The sequence below is a fragment of the Lissotriton vulgaris genome, unplaced genomic scaffold (genome assembly GCF_964263255.1).
Source record: "Lissotriton vulgaris unplaced genomic scaffold, aLisVul1.2 SCAFFOLD_1875, whole genome shotgun sequence".
Taxonomy (NCBI): Eukaryota; Metazoa; Chordata; class Amphibia; order Caudata; family Salamandridae; genus Lissotriton; species Lissotriton vulgaris.
The window spans coordinates 413,957-432,042 of record NW_028255037.1 but is presented as its reverse complement, the minus strand read 5'-3'; the positions used below and the strand labels follow the sequence as shown (position 1 = coordinate 432,042).

The 18,086-nt window shown below is 49.5% G+C and overlaps 1 protein-coding gene across 1 annotated transcript in view; it reads left to right on the top strand.

The window, feature by feature from the left end:
* Positions 1-18,086, top strand: part of LOC147659337 (NBAS subunit of NRZ tethering complex-like) — a 485,327-nt gene that overhangs the window by 58,130 nt on the left and 409,111 nt on the right. The window contains exons 4-5 of the mRNA XM_086951835.1: positions 2,792-2,854; positions 12,837-12,959. Coding sequence (XP_086807961.1) covers positions 2,792-2,854; positions 12,837-12,959 — 186 coding nt within the window. The remainder of the gene's footprint in view (positions 1-2,791; positions 2,855-12,836; positions 12,960-18,086) is intronic.

Genomic DNA, 18,086 nt, shown 5'->3' with positions numbered 1-18,086 from the left:
ATACACTTTTGTGTTATTCACAAACATTCCCACTAGGGAAAAGCAGCCCATTGTGCAAATACACATTTTTTTCTTTTCACTGTTCCACAGGGAAGAAACTTTTCCGTATGTACCCTCCATGTTTGGAAGTGACCTGCTTCACTTTCTGCCCTGGAAGAAGAGTTACTCCAGCCCATATCATGAAAAAAACTCCAACCATTTCCAGGGTGGGAAAGGGTCAGACCAAATTTTGTGAATGGCCACAAACTCAGGCGTTCTTTTTCTCTCCCATAGGCTGGGTAACTTTATTACATTTAATAAGTTCTAACTTCAGATTGGGAGTAATTGAAGAAATGATATTTACCCTCAAATGAATTGTCATGTAAAATCCTCTTTAATGGTGAAGTTGTATTTTAGATTATAATTATTTTAAATGCCACTTTTAAAAAGCTGGCATTTTCCTGCTCAAAGTTTCTGGGGCCTCTTGGCGAGTGTCCAGCTGCTAGGGCCTGATAATGGATCCCCCATCAATGGTGAAGTTGGATTTTAGATTATAATTATTTTAAATGCCACTTTTAAAAAGCTGGCATTTTCCTGCTCAAAGTTTCTGGGGCCTCTTGGCGAGTGTCCAGCTGCTAGGGCCTAATAATGGGTCCCCATCAAGGATGTGTATTGTTCCCAGACAGTGAACGATGGGACCCGGGTGTAGCTGGGAGAGGGTCTTCCTGGGAGGATCGCTGGGAATGAGCTATTCTCTATCCTGATTTCATTTCAAGGAACCTTGACCACGGTACATGCTAAGAAATCTGACACCAGGGCTGCTCTGCCTTTCGGCAGCCTAGGCAGTTAGGAGCCAAACCCAAGAGAAAAGATGAACTGACTAGAACCAGTTTTGAGGTTAGGTCAGGAATTCCTCCACTCAAAGGCTAGCACTGTGTATAAAAAAGGACCTTCAGAACCACTCACTAGAACACTCCTGTGCCTGTGAAAGACTTAGGTTTATTGCTGTGCTGCCATAAAGACTGCCCTGTTGCTTAAAGGACTGGCTTGCTGACCGAAAAATGTAAGTTTGGACCTGCTTGCCTCAATCCCAGAGTGACTCCAAGGGTCAGTTGGCTGACATCCTGTGTGAGCTACAGGGCCGCAACAAGCTTCCAGAGGCCTCCCTGCAGTTGCAACTGGACCTGCCTGAGCCTTGCGGCTCATCTCTGCTGCAGTGAGTCTGATCCCCAAGAGGGCCCCCTCAGATCCTCCTGAAGAACAAGGTGAATATCCTGAGGTTTTTGCTCCTCACAATAACAAATGGGCCCATTTGTGCTGAAACTCTGCCATGCATGATACCACCAACCAACATGAAGCTCGAGTGAGACCTGCTCTTTGTGCCAACTGCGACCTTCTGCAACAGCCGATAACGCAAGACCTGCTCCTCAGCAGTGACTGTCCACTGCACGCAAATGGAACTCTACGCGCCTGGACTTGAGAAGTCCCCAGCTCCATTAAGATACAACTTTTTTTTATTTTAAAGTGTGATGACGCAGTTACTAGGCTGCTTCATTTTGTAGGCGTACACATGCTTGGTTGCTGCTTGCATGCGCTTACTACATGAGACAGCCTAGCTGCTTTGTCATTGTGCTCAGCTTTTTATTCTTTTTTGTGTGTGTTAATGTAGGCGGTGGTTTGAGATCGCGTGTACAGCATGAAGAAAAGACTGACAGAGCCATTAGTTCTCCAAGGCTCTATCTATTGGTTTTGCCAAAACTTGCTTCGTTTGTTTCGATATAAATTGCAAAACTCGGCTGATTTACAGTCAAGAGTTTTCGAATGCACGATAGGTTATTTATACAATTAGAGGTAGACTAAAATCTTGTTTAATTTAATTCCGCCTCCATCTGCATGCTTATATCTTCGAACAGGAGATCAAGCCCCTCTCTGTAGAGAGCACCACAGCGTAAATGAATTGAGTACACATAAATATTGTACACTTTAATAGTAGACCCTGTGTGCCGATGTAAAAGCCTATAGCATCGGCTAAATTTCTGTCAAAGCTTTACAGCTAACAAGTCAGATATATGAGCTTTATCAGCTTTTCGCCTGCACAGTAACGGCGCTAGTCATTTACCATATTGTGCACCTATCACTGGCGTCGTTGCATTCATGTTGTTGGATTTGTGTCTGTCAGATGGGAATCCTGATCTACAGAATTATAGTTTTGATTTTTTTACAAATTCAAAACCAGATACTAGTGTGGGAAAGTATGGCTACACTGTGACTTTTTCACATGAGTAAGTGTGGATCAGGGGAGGATAAATGGGAAGATAGGTCTGTCACTTGCTTTTTGACTTTGCAAACTCTTGTGAACTCACATCAAGTTAGAAGATTGTTGGTATTAAGTAAAGCTTTGCATGATGTTTCCAAGCCTAGAAGCACACACAAAGTACTCTAGCGAAAGATGGGGGGGGAGGGGTAATTATGCTTTCTTGGTTGGAAAGGGAAGTCAGTACTCCCATAAGTGAGGTTTTGAATGAAGGATCTTTACCACAAAGAAAATTATTTTCTCTGGAGAAAAGACGAAAACACATACTCAAGTTCACATTTTAATCCCACTTATGGGTAAGGATATTTGTGAATCGGCCGTAAGGTACTTAGTCCTTTATGTGTTAACAACTCGTTTCCCTGTAGAAACAGAATGGGTAAAACTCTTTGACAGAGCTGCCACTTAATGCATTAATTTACCTTCTTCTGTTGTTCTTCCGTAAATATACCTTGTGTTCAACTACTGAGTTTTCATGTTACGTCTTTTGACTTTCCACAGGAGCAATGCAGACAAAACCAAGAGTCTCCATGACAGAGTTGACCAACTGGAACAAATACTCAGGTACAGTGAGTAAAGTTTCGCTTGTTGCTGTTCTAAACTGAGGTGCAGCAGCAAATCCAATAAAACACACATTAAAGTTTAACAAAAAGTATTCTTGGTTAATAGATTGTTTTTTTTTTGTTGCCAACACAATTACCAAGATTGTTTTTTCACTACATTCAAACTTTGGGATAAATGGGAGCTATCTGTCGACAGTATTGTTTGATTTTTTTTTTTTTTGAAATATATTTTTATTGCAGGAATCAGCAAACTGTTACATATATGACCAGCATCAAAAATACACTGAAATCAATCGACTGCATCCCGTCCACCCCCCGCAGCACGTTTTTATACACGATCATTCAGCCCACAGTTCAAAAGTCGGGCGATAAAATCCAGTGGGGGTTCAGCAGGAGCGAAAGGCTGGTCCGGATAATCCACTGTCCGTCATCTGCTTTTCTAAACAAGCCCCCAAACCCAAAAGAAAGTCCCACCCACAAAACACTAACTTGCAAAGAAATCCCTCCCCCACCCAACCCCGCCATCAGTGTATGGTAGCAGCCGCTATAGGATTCGTGAAAGGACCCAAGATGAGCGTATCAGAAACAGAAAACACCATCGCCTATCGGGACTCAGGGCGCGCTGCTATCTCACTATCAGAGTCGCTGGGGGCGCAATAGTCTCTGAGGGCCTGCACAAGTGTCTCCCATTCCAGCGCTGCCTCCTGTGCTTTTTCGTTACGTTGTCTCCCAGCCAGTTGGTATCTCAGCGTGCTTTCCCCCGCCGCCCACTTCAATAGTTCGCTATGCCACCTGCTCCCAGTCGGACCAGCTCGTGCCTTCCAGTTCCTGGTCACCTCTCGTTTGGCCAAGAGAAGCCCTAAATCAATAAATTTACTGGAAATTTTGTTTTTGGGGGTATGTGGAAACCAATGCAACAGACCCACCGCCGCGTCAACCGATAGGGGTCTCCCCGTCACCTCCGTCAGGGTCTTCTCTACCTCCACCCAGTAGGAGGATAGACCCGGGCAGGCCCACAACATATGGAGGAGGTCTGCCTCTGGCGCCGGGCATCTGGGGCAGGTTGCCGAGCCCGTGGCGAAGTACTGTTGAATTTTCGCCGGGGTCAGGTATGCCCGATGGAGTACATAATAGTGGACCAACTGAAAACGGGCGTGGCGTGTCCCCTTCCAAGCTCGCCGCACGAGCTGAGACCAGGTCGCTTCTGGGATTTCCTTGCCTATGTCTGCCTCCCAACGGACCTTGAGGGTCGTAAGGGGGGTCAGCCCTTCATTGATCAATCTACCGTAGAGGCAGGTGACCGCCTTCACCGTGCCCGCAGACATCATGACGTATTGGCACACCGGAGATGTAGGAGGTTCCTCCTGTCCGCCTTTCCAATGCGCCTGGATCGCACGGACCAGGGCCGAGTGCAACAGGAAGTCTCCGGGGGGAATCTCGAAGCGGTCAATGAGCTCCTGGAAGGGCAAGAGTACCCCAGCCTCATAAAGATCCCCCACCAACTGCAACCCCGCGTTCTCCCAGTCTGCCAATCGTGACCAATCCCCGCCATGGGGCAGGGCCGTCAGCATCCCCAATGGTATTTCCGGCGCGTACGGTATCCGCAGTTGGCCCCTGGCGTGAGCCCGGTTCCAACACAGGCGAATGGTCTTTTCCTCCAACGTCAGGTCCTGTAGGGTCAAACGTTGGCGTAGAGCAATGAAGGATAAGACATGCCTGGCCATCCCTGTACCTCTCCTGTCCTCCGGGCCTCGGAATTCCCTGGCAATCTCCTGGGTGAGGGTCTGGAGCTGCGCCGCCAGATAGTATTTCTCAAAATCCGGCACCGCAAGTCCACCCTCGACTTTCGGCCTCATCAGGGTCTTAAGGGCCACTCTACGGCGGCCCGAGCCCCAAAGGAATCCGGTCATCATCGACCGTAGGAGCCTAAATGTGGCTGGCGGGATCCAAACTGGCAGCGCCCGGAAATAGTACAGCAGCCGGGGGAGAGCCACCATTTTGAGGAGGGCGACCCGCCCCGCCAACGAAAGCGGTAGTGTAGCCCAGAAGTCCATGTTCCCCCGTAGAGCTCGACTGCATCTGGTGATGTTTCCATCCAGGAGGTCAGATGGATCATGATAAATGTACACCCCCAGGTACCTGAAGCAGTCAGGTTCCCATCTAAGTTCTCCATTGAGGACTGGACTAGGGGTGCCTCTGCGAACCGGGAAAAGGCATGTCTTGGCCCAATTCACTCGTAGGCCCGAGACCGCCCCAAACGCCGTGAGCGCCGTCTCAGCTCCGTGTAGGGCCTCGACTGGGTCCTCAAGGAAGAGCAATAGGTCGTCGGCATATAACGAAACATGGTGCGGGCCCGAAGGGGTCCAGAAACCACTGTAATGCGCCCCCGACCGGAGTAGCACTGCGAGGGGCTCCACTGCCAGCGCGAAGAGAAGTGGGGATAACGAACAGCCCTGTCTCGTGCCTCTTTCTACCGGGTACTGCGAGGAAATTAATGGGCCCGCCCGAACCCTGGCCGACACGGAGGCATATAAGACCGCGGTCCATCTGATGAAGCCCTCACCGAGGCCGAACCGTCGCAACACCGTGTGTAGGTAGTCCCATTCCAGGCTATCAAACGCCTTCTCTAAGTCCACCGACAGGACCACTGGGCACGGAGCATCCATTAGCGGCTCACCCAGCAAGCGGAACAACCTACGGATGTTCATTGTTGTATTGCGCTTGGGGATGAACCCGGCCTGGTCCTCATGCACTAGGGAGGCCATGTGGCCAACCAGTCTCGAGGCCAAGATGCTGCTCAGAATCTTATAATCGACCGTCAGCATCGATAAGGGCCGGTAGGACGCCGGATCGGTTGAGTCTCGCCCCGGCTTGAGGAGGGGAACCACCAGGGCCTCACGCATCGAGCCAGGCAGTCGGCCAAGCCTCTTCGCCTCTCTATAAACAATCACCAGTCTCGGAGCCAGGAGGTCGGCATAGGTCGCATAAAATTCCACAGGAAGACCGTCTAGCCCTGGGGTCTTATTCCGCGCCATCCCCTTAATGGCGCTGCGGATCTCCCCCAGTTCAATATCGGAACCTAGGGCTTTCGCCACGTCAGGCTCCACCACCGGGAGCTCTAGGGGTCTCAAATAGTCCTCAAGAAGGTCAGGGTCTTTGGCAGCACGACTGCGATACAACTGGTCATAGTAGTGCCGGTAGCAGCCTAAAATCTCCGGTTGAGTGTGCACCATGGTCCCGTTCGCCATACGCATGGATGTCGTCAGTGAGGTCTGGCGCGTAGGGTTAGCCAGCCATGCCAGCAATGCACTCGATTTATCCCCTTCTGCAAGGGACCGAACCGTATAGGCCTTGTAGTCGAAGCAGCGCAGCCGCTCGACCTCAGCCGCCACCGCCTCCTTCGCCTCCGCCGTGCGTCCCTGGAGTTCAGGGTGCCCGGGGCGGCGGAGTTCCAACTCCCGAATCCTCCGATCGGCCACTTCCAAGTCATCGAGGATAACCCACCTCATACCTACCTTCTTGGTGATACAATACCCCCTCACCACCACCTTAAAAGCGTCCCATTCCAGTGCTCTCGAGCTCGCAGAGCCCCCGTTGGACGCGAAATACTCCTCGATCTTATCACCTAAGTCCGCTCTGAATACAATGTCCTCGAGGATCTCAGGGCGTAACTTCCAGGTGGGCACCGCCGGCGCCCCCGGAAACCAGCGAAGGGCCAGCAGGAGGGGGTTATGGTCCGAGATGGTCCTAGTCAAGTATTCGGAACGGATGGCCGCTGAAACCAGTTCAGTCGAGCCAAGAAACCCGTCCAGCCGAACGTGCAACTCGTGAAGGCCCGAAAAGTAAGAGTAATCTCTAGTGTCGGGGTGTTGCGCTCTCCAAATATCCGTCAAACCCCACCGTGTCTGCCAGTCCCTACGGCCCTTGGCCACACGGCGGACCGGAGAATCAGGGAGGGGCGGGTGCGAGCGATCGGTCTCCACATCTACCACTGAATTGAAGTCCCCACCGAGCAGGAGGGGCCCCGTGAAAAAGTGGGCTAGCGAGCCCGATAACCTAGAAAGGAAGGCAATCTGGTCCATGTTAGGTGCGTAAACACAGCAAACGTTCAGGTCCCTCCCCCCCAGAGTACCAGTGATGGCCACGTAGCGCCCCTCTGGATCTACCACTGAGTTTGTGACCTGGAAGGGAACCCCAGCCCGGATCCAGATTAGCGCCCCCCTGGCATACGCTGAGTACGACGTGTAGAAGACCTGTCCCCTCCATCTACGCTGTAGCGCCGCCCCCTCCGCCTTGTTCAGATGGGTCTCCTGCAGTAGCGCCATTTGCATTCCCCTACGCACTAAATAAGCGTGGACTTTGTGCCGCCTAGACATGGTATGAAGCCCCCGCACGTTCCAAGTAATACACTTCACATTAGCAACGTCAGCCATTGTCCCATACTGTCCGTGCAAAGTCTCCCCATCTGGGTCTCAACAAAAGGCAAACAACAATCCCCCCGACACTGATGGCGGCCATTTCCCCCAACCAAAACTTAACAAATCTTACGTTACCCAAACCCCTGCCCACCCTCCCCAGAACAGGACCCAAATAACTCCATCTAGTTCCCATCCAAACCATGCCCTCAGGAAACCCCTCGTCCCAAACTAATCCTACGGTCGCCACCATAGGAAGGCCTTAAGGGCCAGGTGCGGGCTGGGCGGTGGCAGTGGGCCCTCGATGCCCTGGCTACCAGGACTAAAGCAAGCCCCAAACAGTAACGGAAACCCTCGGGGCAAAGGCAAGGCACCCCACCCCCCGCTTCTCCTGTGATCATGCTGAACCATCGGCTCCCGCCACCCCCGCTACGGGCCCCCACCCAAAAGGGTACAGCTCACCCCGTCAACCCTGTCCATCAAGAAGGTCCTCAACCGATTTTGGCGTAATCACCGGTGTGTCGGTGCTATCCGCCACCGAGTTCTCCGAGTCCGTCGATGCCCCCTCGTCACCAGGGTTCTCTGCTTCCGCGATGGCGTCCTCTCGTGACCCAGATAGTGCAGACAACACCTCCAATACACCTTTCCGCTCCGTCGATGTCTCTGCAGTAGTAGGGCCGCCTGAACGGCCCCGGCGACTCCGTACCCTCGTGGATCGCCGTCGCTGTCCCGGCTCCGCCGTTGTCTGAGATGTGGAGGCGAAGCCATCTTTCCCAGCTCTATAAAGTTCAAGCCAGTTACAGGCATCCTCCGGGGTATCAAAAAATTGAGTCTTGTCATCGACAATGACGCGGAGCCTTGCAGGAAATAGGAGCGAGTATTGAATGCCCTCGCTCCGGAGCTCGCGCTTGACCGCCAAGAATGAGAACCGCCTGCGTTGGGTTTCATAGGTGTAGTCCGGGAAGATGTTCACCTGGCTGTTCTCCACCTTGAAGGGGCCCTTATGTCTAGCGGCATTGAGGATGAGGTCCCTGTCGCGAAAATGTAGGAGGCGCGCCACCACCGGTCGCGGCGCACGGCCCAGTTGCGGCGGCCTCGCCGGGACTCTATGAGCTCGTTCAAGGGTGTAGAAAGAGGATAGGCCCTCCGGGGCCACCGTGTCTCGGAGCCAGGCCTCCAAGTAGGCCACCATGTCGCCATCCTCGATCTTCTCCGGCAGGCCTACCACTCGGATGTTGTTGCGCCTGTTACGGCCTTCCGCATCCTCCACTCGCTGTTCCAGGGCAGAAATCCGGGTTAGGGCATCTTTCATTGCCGCGGCCAAGGTTCGCTGCGCCGGCTCCAAGGTTTTCACCGAGCCTTCTACTTCTTTGACCCTGTCCGACAGCTTGCCATGATCCGCCCTGAGGAGGCCCAGGCTCGTCGCCACCTGGGCAATGTCCTGCTGAAGGGCCGAGCGTGTGGTCGCAATCGCTTCCAGGACGCGATCAAACTGTTGCTGCAGCGGCGCGCCACCAGCGTCCCCCGGGTTTCCACTGCCTTCCTTGTCTGGGGTCTCCGAGTCAGAGGCGGCCGGGGTGGGCCCCTTGGCCCCTCTCGGCTTCCCCATGTCGCGGGAAGCGCACAGTGTGGGCTCAGATAAAGGTGCCACCGAGTGCGGGCGCCGACTATAACTCTCCCGAATGGAGGCCCTCGGGGAGAAGGCCGGTGATCCTCTTCTCCAGGGCCAGGTGGATCTCCACAGTTTCGGCTCGCGCCACCACCGTGTCGTCTGAGCGCGCTGAGGAGGAGGCGGAGACACTCGGCGCCAGGCCGGGCAGGCCCGTCTGGTTGACGAGGATCCGGAGCGAGGGCCACCCACACCACCAGAGACTTTGTGGCGCCAGGGGGTCGTGCTTCCCATGGGATCGGGCGATCGAGGGATGCAGCCAAGCGCCGCGTCGGGGGTCGGCACCACCGCCGGGACCTCCAGGCGTCCGCGTGCCGGGGTTCACTATGGTAGGAGCTTCCGATCGTCCGGGCGCATTCACTAATACCAGGGTCTCAGCAGGGCAAAGTCCAGCTCCTCACTCTCCAGGAAAACGCAAGAGCGGAGGGCACGTTATGACCAGCGACGTTCATCCAGGCTAATGGCCCCGTCCAAGGGGACAAAGGGGTCCGGGCGCCATATTGGGTCGCTTTCCCCGGGACCACAAACTTCGTGTTTCGGGCAGATCACCACCCGTCCAGGCCGCGCCAGGCGTCTCAGCGAGGTCCAGTTGGGCCGAGCGACGATTTGCGGGGGCTAGGGTGCCCCGCGGCCTCCGATTAACAGGATAATCCGGGGCTCAGTCCCGGAGCCGAGCTCTCAGGCGACCATCGCCATCGGCGCCCAAGCCACGCCCCCTCGACAGTATTGTTTGATGTAATTTATGTTCTTTTTCAAAGTTTTATTGGGGTAGTTGAAGGCAAATATGCATATTTAGCTGTTTACATTTGGCCAAAAAAATCTTTGTGGTATGATCCATAATATTTTTGATCACCTTTACTCTTGTAAATCTATTCTCAGGCCAGGACACATAGGTGCCTTAATGGCACTTCTAGGACAGCCTATAGGTCACAGATGAGCTTTCCTATGACAAGATGTCTATCCTAAATGCAGTTCTGTTGGGCACACCAGCCATATGTTTAACGGAATCACAGTGCATAGGTGTTTCCATCAAACCTGTTGTATTTTAAAGAAATAAGAGCTCAAAAGGGAGCGCCAGTGATCCATTCTGTAGCAGTGCAGAAGAATATAGTTCTTTGTACGTGTCCGCTCCCAACACCCTACAAGAATGCAGATGAATCATGTTCCAAGTACCTATGAGAATTCCTTAACACCATGTAACAATGCTGAAAAATAATGTTCCATATACCTATCAAATCCCCACCACCGCAGAACAATTGTGTTCCAAGTACTTGTCATCTCCCACCCCCCTGCAGCAATTGTTTTTTTAAAGTGTCAGTTCCCCACCCAAGTCAATTCTACACCACGATCATTGTAGAACAATAGCATTCAGTGATTTTATGTTGTTAAAAGGAACTCAAAAACCCATGTGTTTCGAGCTCAGCTTAATTTATTGTCTGCTTTGAATACGCCGAATGGATCACTTTCTCATTGTAACTAGTTATTGCTTGAAACTCCTACTTGGTGTAAGGACGTAAGAATAATCTATAATGTCCTTTGCTATGTGTCCTGAAGCACCTAGAGGTGATTGGGCTGGATGCTTGATGGATACAGGCCTTTATAACTAGCGTCCCATGGATTGGATACTGTTGCGCTGCAAATAGGTTGGCCAAAGTGTCAATATATATTTTTATTTCTCCAAAAATTGTTCAGTAGGGGACTTAAGGCTTTCTTACTTTAAGAGTTTCCAAATGAGCATGCAGGACTCGGGGCATTCGAATTTAAGCTATATTAATTGGCTGAAACTGGCCTGGGATCCTCCTGGATCCTCACTCCCTCTTGCAGCAAGAAGCCCCATCCGATGCTGTGATTCATAGCTGCCTCAGAAGGTGGCTGTATTGCTCGAAATGTCAAGCCATACAGTCCATTGACCTCAAAGCTGGTATTCCTAAACAACAGGGAGTTTTTTTCACCCGAGGAGAACTTGTTGCATGTCAAACAGAAGGATATCCTATGATAGGGACCCTATTTATTGATGGGGTCCTTGTTACCACTGAAATATTAATAGAAGAAGGAGGACTCAATGGAAGACCATTCTTAACATTCAGAACAAAAATAACAGTGCTGCACAAGCTACGGGTTATTGTAGACACTACCGCCAGACTCATGCCGTGCTGGACTCCCTGTACATTTAGCGGCATCTTAGATGACTGGTAAGCTGGGTCTACAGAGCAATACATGAACAAATGGGTATATCTCTGATCAGCTTCAGAGATAACTAGGAGTTCGATATGGGAAGGGCATTCAATAATAGCGAACAGGTGTGAGCCTTGACCTATCCCCATAAAGTGTCTCATAATGCCACATTTGAATACATCGAATTCAACCTTCTGTACAAGGTCTGTCTCGCCCCAAGAAGGTTAAATAAGATATCCTGCAGCAACATCAGAGTGTTGAATGTCACTGGCCCATTTTATACAGATGATGTTGTCTGATGCGCTGGAGTCTTCATTGAGGCCACATTTCTGACTGAGATCACCATGGTTTCTGTGGCTTTGATGCACAGAGGGGATGCCAGACGAAATGGCCTGAAGACTGCTCAGTGGCATTCCTTCCAGGAGATCTGGCAGCAGCTCCATCATCTAGAACAGTGCCTTTTGACACAAACTAGATAAGATGACAGACAGCAGAGAAAAGGACATAACTCTTTTTTGTGGATGTCCAGCAACTGCCCATCTCTGAATATGGCCCTAAATCATCTTTTGACTGCTAATGGTTTCCCATCCTACACCCACTATGTGGGGAAATCGAACACCTAGGTGCACTTTCTGCCTCGCATATTCCTGAACCGATTAGGTACAAGTTAGGATGATACTGACTGGTGAAGGGCATTGCAACATATTTGTGGATACACTCAAAGTAAAAGCTGCCCGAGTGTTCACCTAAACACTCCTATAGGAATGCGTTATGTTCTGTTCAAAATTAAGATCTGTACATGGAATAGCACTCCTTACAATGCGAACCAATACAACACGTACCATTACAACGTGGGTATTAGTATGCGTTGTCAATTACAACAAAATACATTTACAACACAAACTTCTACACCGACTATGCCTTTACCACGCATGCCATTACAACGCAAAAACATGCGTGGTAAAGGTATAGTCGGAAACGGAAACAGCCTCTGTTTCCTTACAACAACGTGGATGGTCTACATTTTTTTAGAACGCACGGTCATTTACTATACATACCTTTACAACGAAATTCGTTGTTAAGGCATGTGTGGTAAATTACCATGTGTTCTAAAAAAAATGTGTATGCGTGGTAATGCATGCGTTGTAATGGTATCGCGAAGTAAAAAACTCGTAATAATGGCTGTTTACCCTGTACATGTGGTGTAGGCAGAATTACATACATTTCTCATCCATGGTTCCAACTCGTACTAATGCAATATACGTAACGGAAGTCACTCTTAAATGCCTTTTTCTCTGCATTAGTATAGTTTATATTCAGCTTTGCCAACTGCCACCATCGTTGGACATGGTTTTCTTAGCTACTTTGAGTCATGGCCATAAACTAAAAGGAAAAAAAGATCAATGGACTTGTGGCCTCCGCATGCTTTGTTGTTTTTATGAATCCCTTGGAACAGATTCAGTGCTTCAGTCCATAGGTTGCCTCAAAGTTTGCCTCACAGTTTGAGAGGTAGTAGTTCTTACTCCAGTAGTATTGTCTGCATGCAACTGTCACTCTGGCATGTGGGCATGAATTGCCATTTGAAACACTGTAGACTGCATCATCACCTTCACAAATCATGAAAGGCATTTACTGGTCCATTAATTAGACTATACCCTAATGCAAATAAACCCTGGGAACAATGGCAGTTCATGTGATACTTATTGGAAGAGATGTTTTTGCAGTGTTTCAGAAATCCTGGAGAAGCACGGGCTGCAGAAACCAATTTCATTTGTGAAAGAGACGCAGTCCAGCCCAGAGGAAGCGCAGAAGCTTATGATCCGACTGACCAGACATACAGGACGCAAGTAAGTGTGAACCATAGGTTGTATGGCTGGGCTAAATTGGTGATTTTGCGACTTATGTATTGTTGCAGTATTGCATGTGAATCCTTGGTGCAACTCTGAACATGGTGAACACAGTGCAAATATCCTGAAGGATGATCCTAAATTGGTTCAACAGGAAGGTAATCCACCTAATTTAAATCAATAACAATTAACATAGCTAAATCAGCATTTTTTTATTCGTTTAAATGGAAAATACTCATTATGTTATGAATTAAAGCACCAATAGTGAATATCTATGTTTGCTATTGCTCTCTCTTAGTTAGCTTGGTTGACAAGCATTGAATTTAAAATTAGAATACCTCTATAAAAAAATACAAATATATTCTAAAACATAAAATCCAAACAAAAGTAACCAGAAAGCACCTTTTCCTCCTGATAAATAACTATATAGCATCTCATGTAGGCAAACTTGTAAGTGGCAAATGTACACAGGCCCTCACACTCTCGTTAACCAAATCCTCTTACCAAACACAATCCTACAAACTACTCTTACAGTAAATAGGCAAATATGCACATTTTTACAGAGGAATCTGTGCCAGCATTTCCATAATGTGAGCTAAGGCAGCAAATTCTAGCACAAGGGATGGGTGGGTAGGCTAAGGTATCATCAGCACATATATACCACCAAAGCAACGTTGGTGGTGCATAGTTGATTTTATAACATTTCCACAATTTGCTGCTATAGAGAAGCAAAGCTTCTGGGTGCTGTATGAAGCCATGGAATCCTGTAATATGACTTTACAGCCCATTGCTGAATACTACGCAAGTTGTCATAGGCCCACTATGTGCAATATCGTCTTCATAGTAAAAGGCTATAATGTATCAAATTTAACAGTAAAAAAGAAAAAGATCAGCTCAGGAAGGTGAACACATGAGGAGGAGAGGAATCCCCTCTGACAGATATATTGCTGCATTCCTGTGAGCAGGGTGGGGACACACTGAAGGGAAAAGGATGAGACTTCTCTTACTATTCAAAATCACAAGAGAGGGGCCTGGACACATCTCGGGGAGGAAGATGGGGCTGATAAGAGAAACATAAAACGTAGTGCTTGGGATCTGGGATTAACCTTCTGAGGCACTTATCACTAGGACTGACATCCAGGTGTGAACTCTGGTCACTCTCATGAATTGTATTGTGGACAATCAGCTTCGAAGTTGTGTCTTCTGTGACAAACCTCTTTCATAAAGGAAGCTGAAAAGGAAAAGTGCCCACTTCAAATGAAGCAGAACCCCAACATAAAACTTCAAAGACTAAGACCCTAAATCATATTTGGTGCCTGGACAAGGACTATACAAAAGGGGAGGTTGAGTCCTAAAACATGAGTCATCTGCCAAGGAGCCAGTTGGGCTGTGTAAGAAGGGGAAGCTCTGCAAGACTTTTGCCTGTGACCAGGACTGGGGGCCAAAGTCTGCTAGTCTCCGAGCTGGGTGAGCACACATCACCTAGGAAAAACTAAACCACCTGCTCTGGAGCACCAGCACCTGCCTGCTTGCCAAGACCAGTATGTCATGTGAAGAAAAGAGCGAGGTCCCGGTGGGAGCCCTACTGTGAGGACTCCCTGTGAGGATTCAGCTGTGCACTTATTGGGTTGTAGCCTCTGTGCAAGACTGTTTTTGGTGACCCCCATATGCCAGGAGAGGGCTGCAGTAGACTGCCTGGTATCGAGCAATGTGTGGTTTCATCGCGGTGACCCCTTATGCCAGAAGGGGCCACCTGCAACTTAATTGGGCTGGAGTATGAGACTTTTGTCTGCCATGTCTAGGGCGATCGCACTGAAGAATCTCTGCCTAATAGTGAGCAATGTGGCAGCCCCGTATACCAGAAGGGGCTGTCGGTATCATAAGGATTACTGCAGTGACCAGCAAGTCTAGCCCTCCAACTACATCTAACTGTTAACCCAAAGATCGCAGGATGTCGCTGAGGATGTCAGACCTTCACCTAAACTCCAGTCAGGATCCAGAGAACTTCCCCCATCTTTGTTGATTACCTGAAACCAACGCCGGTCGTGCTCTGAGCTTCTCTTGCCAGCACCTGACACCTGACACGCCGCATTTGCCATCTTTCTAACTCCTGGTGGGACGAGGGTCCCAGGAGCAACGCGGGGGCTCAATAATCCTGTGCAGCAAATCTTTTGTCACCACACACACTCTGGGGAGGACTACTGCCCCCAGAGTGCATCGCTCCAGACAGCAGCTGCCGCGAGTGAGGGGGAGGCGGCGCTAACGCGCTTATATCGCAGCCTCTCCCCCGCGGCGTGGGGGACTTTGTTGATTACCTGAAACCAACGCTGGTCGTGCTCTGAGCTTCTCTTGCCAGCACCTGACACGCCACATTTGCCATCTTTCTAACTCCTGGTGGGACGAGGGTCCCAGGAGCAACGCGGGGGCTCTATAATCCTGTGCAGCAAATCTTTTGTCACCTCGCACACTCTAGGGAGGACTACTGTACCCAGAGTGCATCGCACCAGCCAGCAGCTGCTGCGAGTGAGGTGGAGGCGGGGCTAACACGGTTATAGCGCAGCCTCTCAACCCGCGGCGCGGGACAGAGCCCGGACGAAGCCCGGACCAAGGACGGGCCCGTCTGAGCCCGTCCGAGACTGTACGAGTCTGGGCTGGGCCTCCTCCCTTTCCACCCCAAAGTAGTGAGTACCACTCCATTGTTATTTGCCCTTCCTGGATTTTGTTTGAACTGGGGATCCTGGACTACATTTTGTGCATTGAATACGTGGTTATTTAACATACTGGGGTCCAATACTGCTGTAGCATATGTATTTTTGTTCGCATAGCTACCGGCCTTGTTGTGTACAACCAAGTTTTTAATTATGGGAAAGACTTCTCCCCCCTGTCTAAGGCCAAACAATAAGCAGCAACCTTTAAAGCACACCGCTATTGCACAGCCGACAGCGATTGATAGAATGTTGCAGCGGGTTTCTAGCGAAATTGAACGCACAGAGAGGCGTCTTTCCCTCACACCACGATTGACAAATATGACCCAGTCTGCGGAGTTAGATTCTCCCGTGCTATTTCAATCACTAGTTTCCACCACCTCCCCAGAACTACTCCCTGCCCAAGTGAATTCAGTTGCAAAGAGCACTAGCAGAGCGGATGCGGGAGGGAGGGTGCAGCGAGGGGGGCCTAAGGAGGTTCACTCTTTAGGGCCAGTTCTCACTAACAACACAGAGGGAGGCATCTAGGATGCCAGCAACAAGGAAACCCTTGAGACTACGGGGTGGGCCTTAGCGCTGAAATTGGAGCTCAAATCTTTTTTAGACCAGCTCCTAAAATCAGAATTGAGAGATGTAATGACTAGTATTGGCAACTTAAAAACATCATTAGACTCATGGGGTACTAAAATTGATGCTGCCTTAAACATTTCTACCCCATAGCCTTTGACTAGAGCTACCACCAGTCAAGGCACGCAGGCTACTCCACCTCTTGGCGAACAGTATGCTCCATCTATAGGTCCAAATCATGTCCTACACAGACTTTGCCCATCTTGCCCAAAGGTGTCCCTCGTTTTAACCAACCCTCAAGCAGCCATCACAGCAATTCCCGATCATCCTCTACAGTCGAACACACATGTAGGGCCGAGGCGAATAACCCTGCTGCAGAAAACGCTCACCAGACTCCACCTTTACTGTCAAATTCTGATAGGAATATAGTAACATCTAAACCAAGTCGAATACATTCTCCTTGTCCATGCATTGACCTCCCCCCAGAATCTACACCCTACGTGGTAATTTTTGCTGCAATACCATCTTTGGAGGCAAGCCGGGGGGAATCCCAAATAGAATTAAAAAATAAAACTATCCATTGGTTGAACAAACATATACCACTCCCCCTCCAAGCCCAGACTGAGATTTTATTTAACCGTAGGATTAGCTGGCTTGGGCAGAGACAAAAAGATATTCCAGGGGACTGTGTTTTGATCAATTTTAGAGATAGAAGGGCGGTCCAACATATACTAAAATGGGGACCAGTAACTGCAACAGGAGGTATACAAGCTCTCCCTTTAGGATATTTTTAACCCCCAAGTCCTCTCCTGAAAAGAGTGGATAGTGTGTATAAAAAATGGGAAATGCGTGCCCAAATAATGTCCCATTACTCTCAGCTCAAGATTTGGGAAATAGGGAGCAATTCAACTTTCCTGTGCACAACCGCTTTAGTACTCTGGACCTGGTTGATTGACTAGCCCCAAGGCACGAAAATTTGAACCTGGTACCACATTCATCCTATCAATAATCTTCATTTTGACGGTCCTAATTTTAGCACTCAATTCGGCAGTAGATCCCCCCTCAACCCCCTCTCACACCCCCCCCCCCCCCCCCCCCCACCCCGCCCGAGAACACATTCTTGGATGGTGCGCCAAGACCAGTGATTCGATCATCAGGCAATTTAGATAACTCTACCCAGGAAAATAATTGGCAGCATGTACAGGCTACAACTACCCCTATGATTGTACATCTGGAAGGGATTTCTACACAGTCCACCTTAGATAGCCAGTTGGTATTACAGCAGAGTGGGGCCTCCACATAGAATACTAAGATCCTATCTTGGAACATGGCAGGACTCAGTTCAAAAATGGATCTCCCAGATTAGGGAGCCTTTATTGACACCCACGAGATATGCCTCTTCCAGGAAACTTGGTCAAGGAAGCTCTTATATAGAGTGGGCTACGTAGCATACTCCATCCCAGCCGTACAGGGGCCCAGGGGGAGACCATCTGTATCTGGGTTGGTACACATATGGGATGCAGAATTAAAGTGATAGACACATTATCCCCCGATATTCTGTGTATTCTTATGAAATGTTTTAATATTTTGAAAATTGCTGTCATTAACATTTATTCACAGCCAGTGAAACAGGGGCTGACATCACAGGTTCTTGACAGTCTGGCATCTTTTATACCTACACTGCCTGAGTCTTCGTACAAAATAATCGGGGGAGACTTTAACTGCCACTTTGAGCCATTAGATGGTTTAAACATCTCTATTACTAACGAGGAGGATTCAACCAGGTTAATTCCTGATTGTAATATCTACCCGGTCAGGAGTTGGACCCCATTAGTTATGCAGATGAACTCCCTTA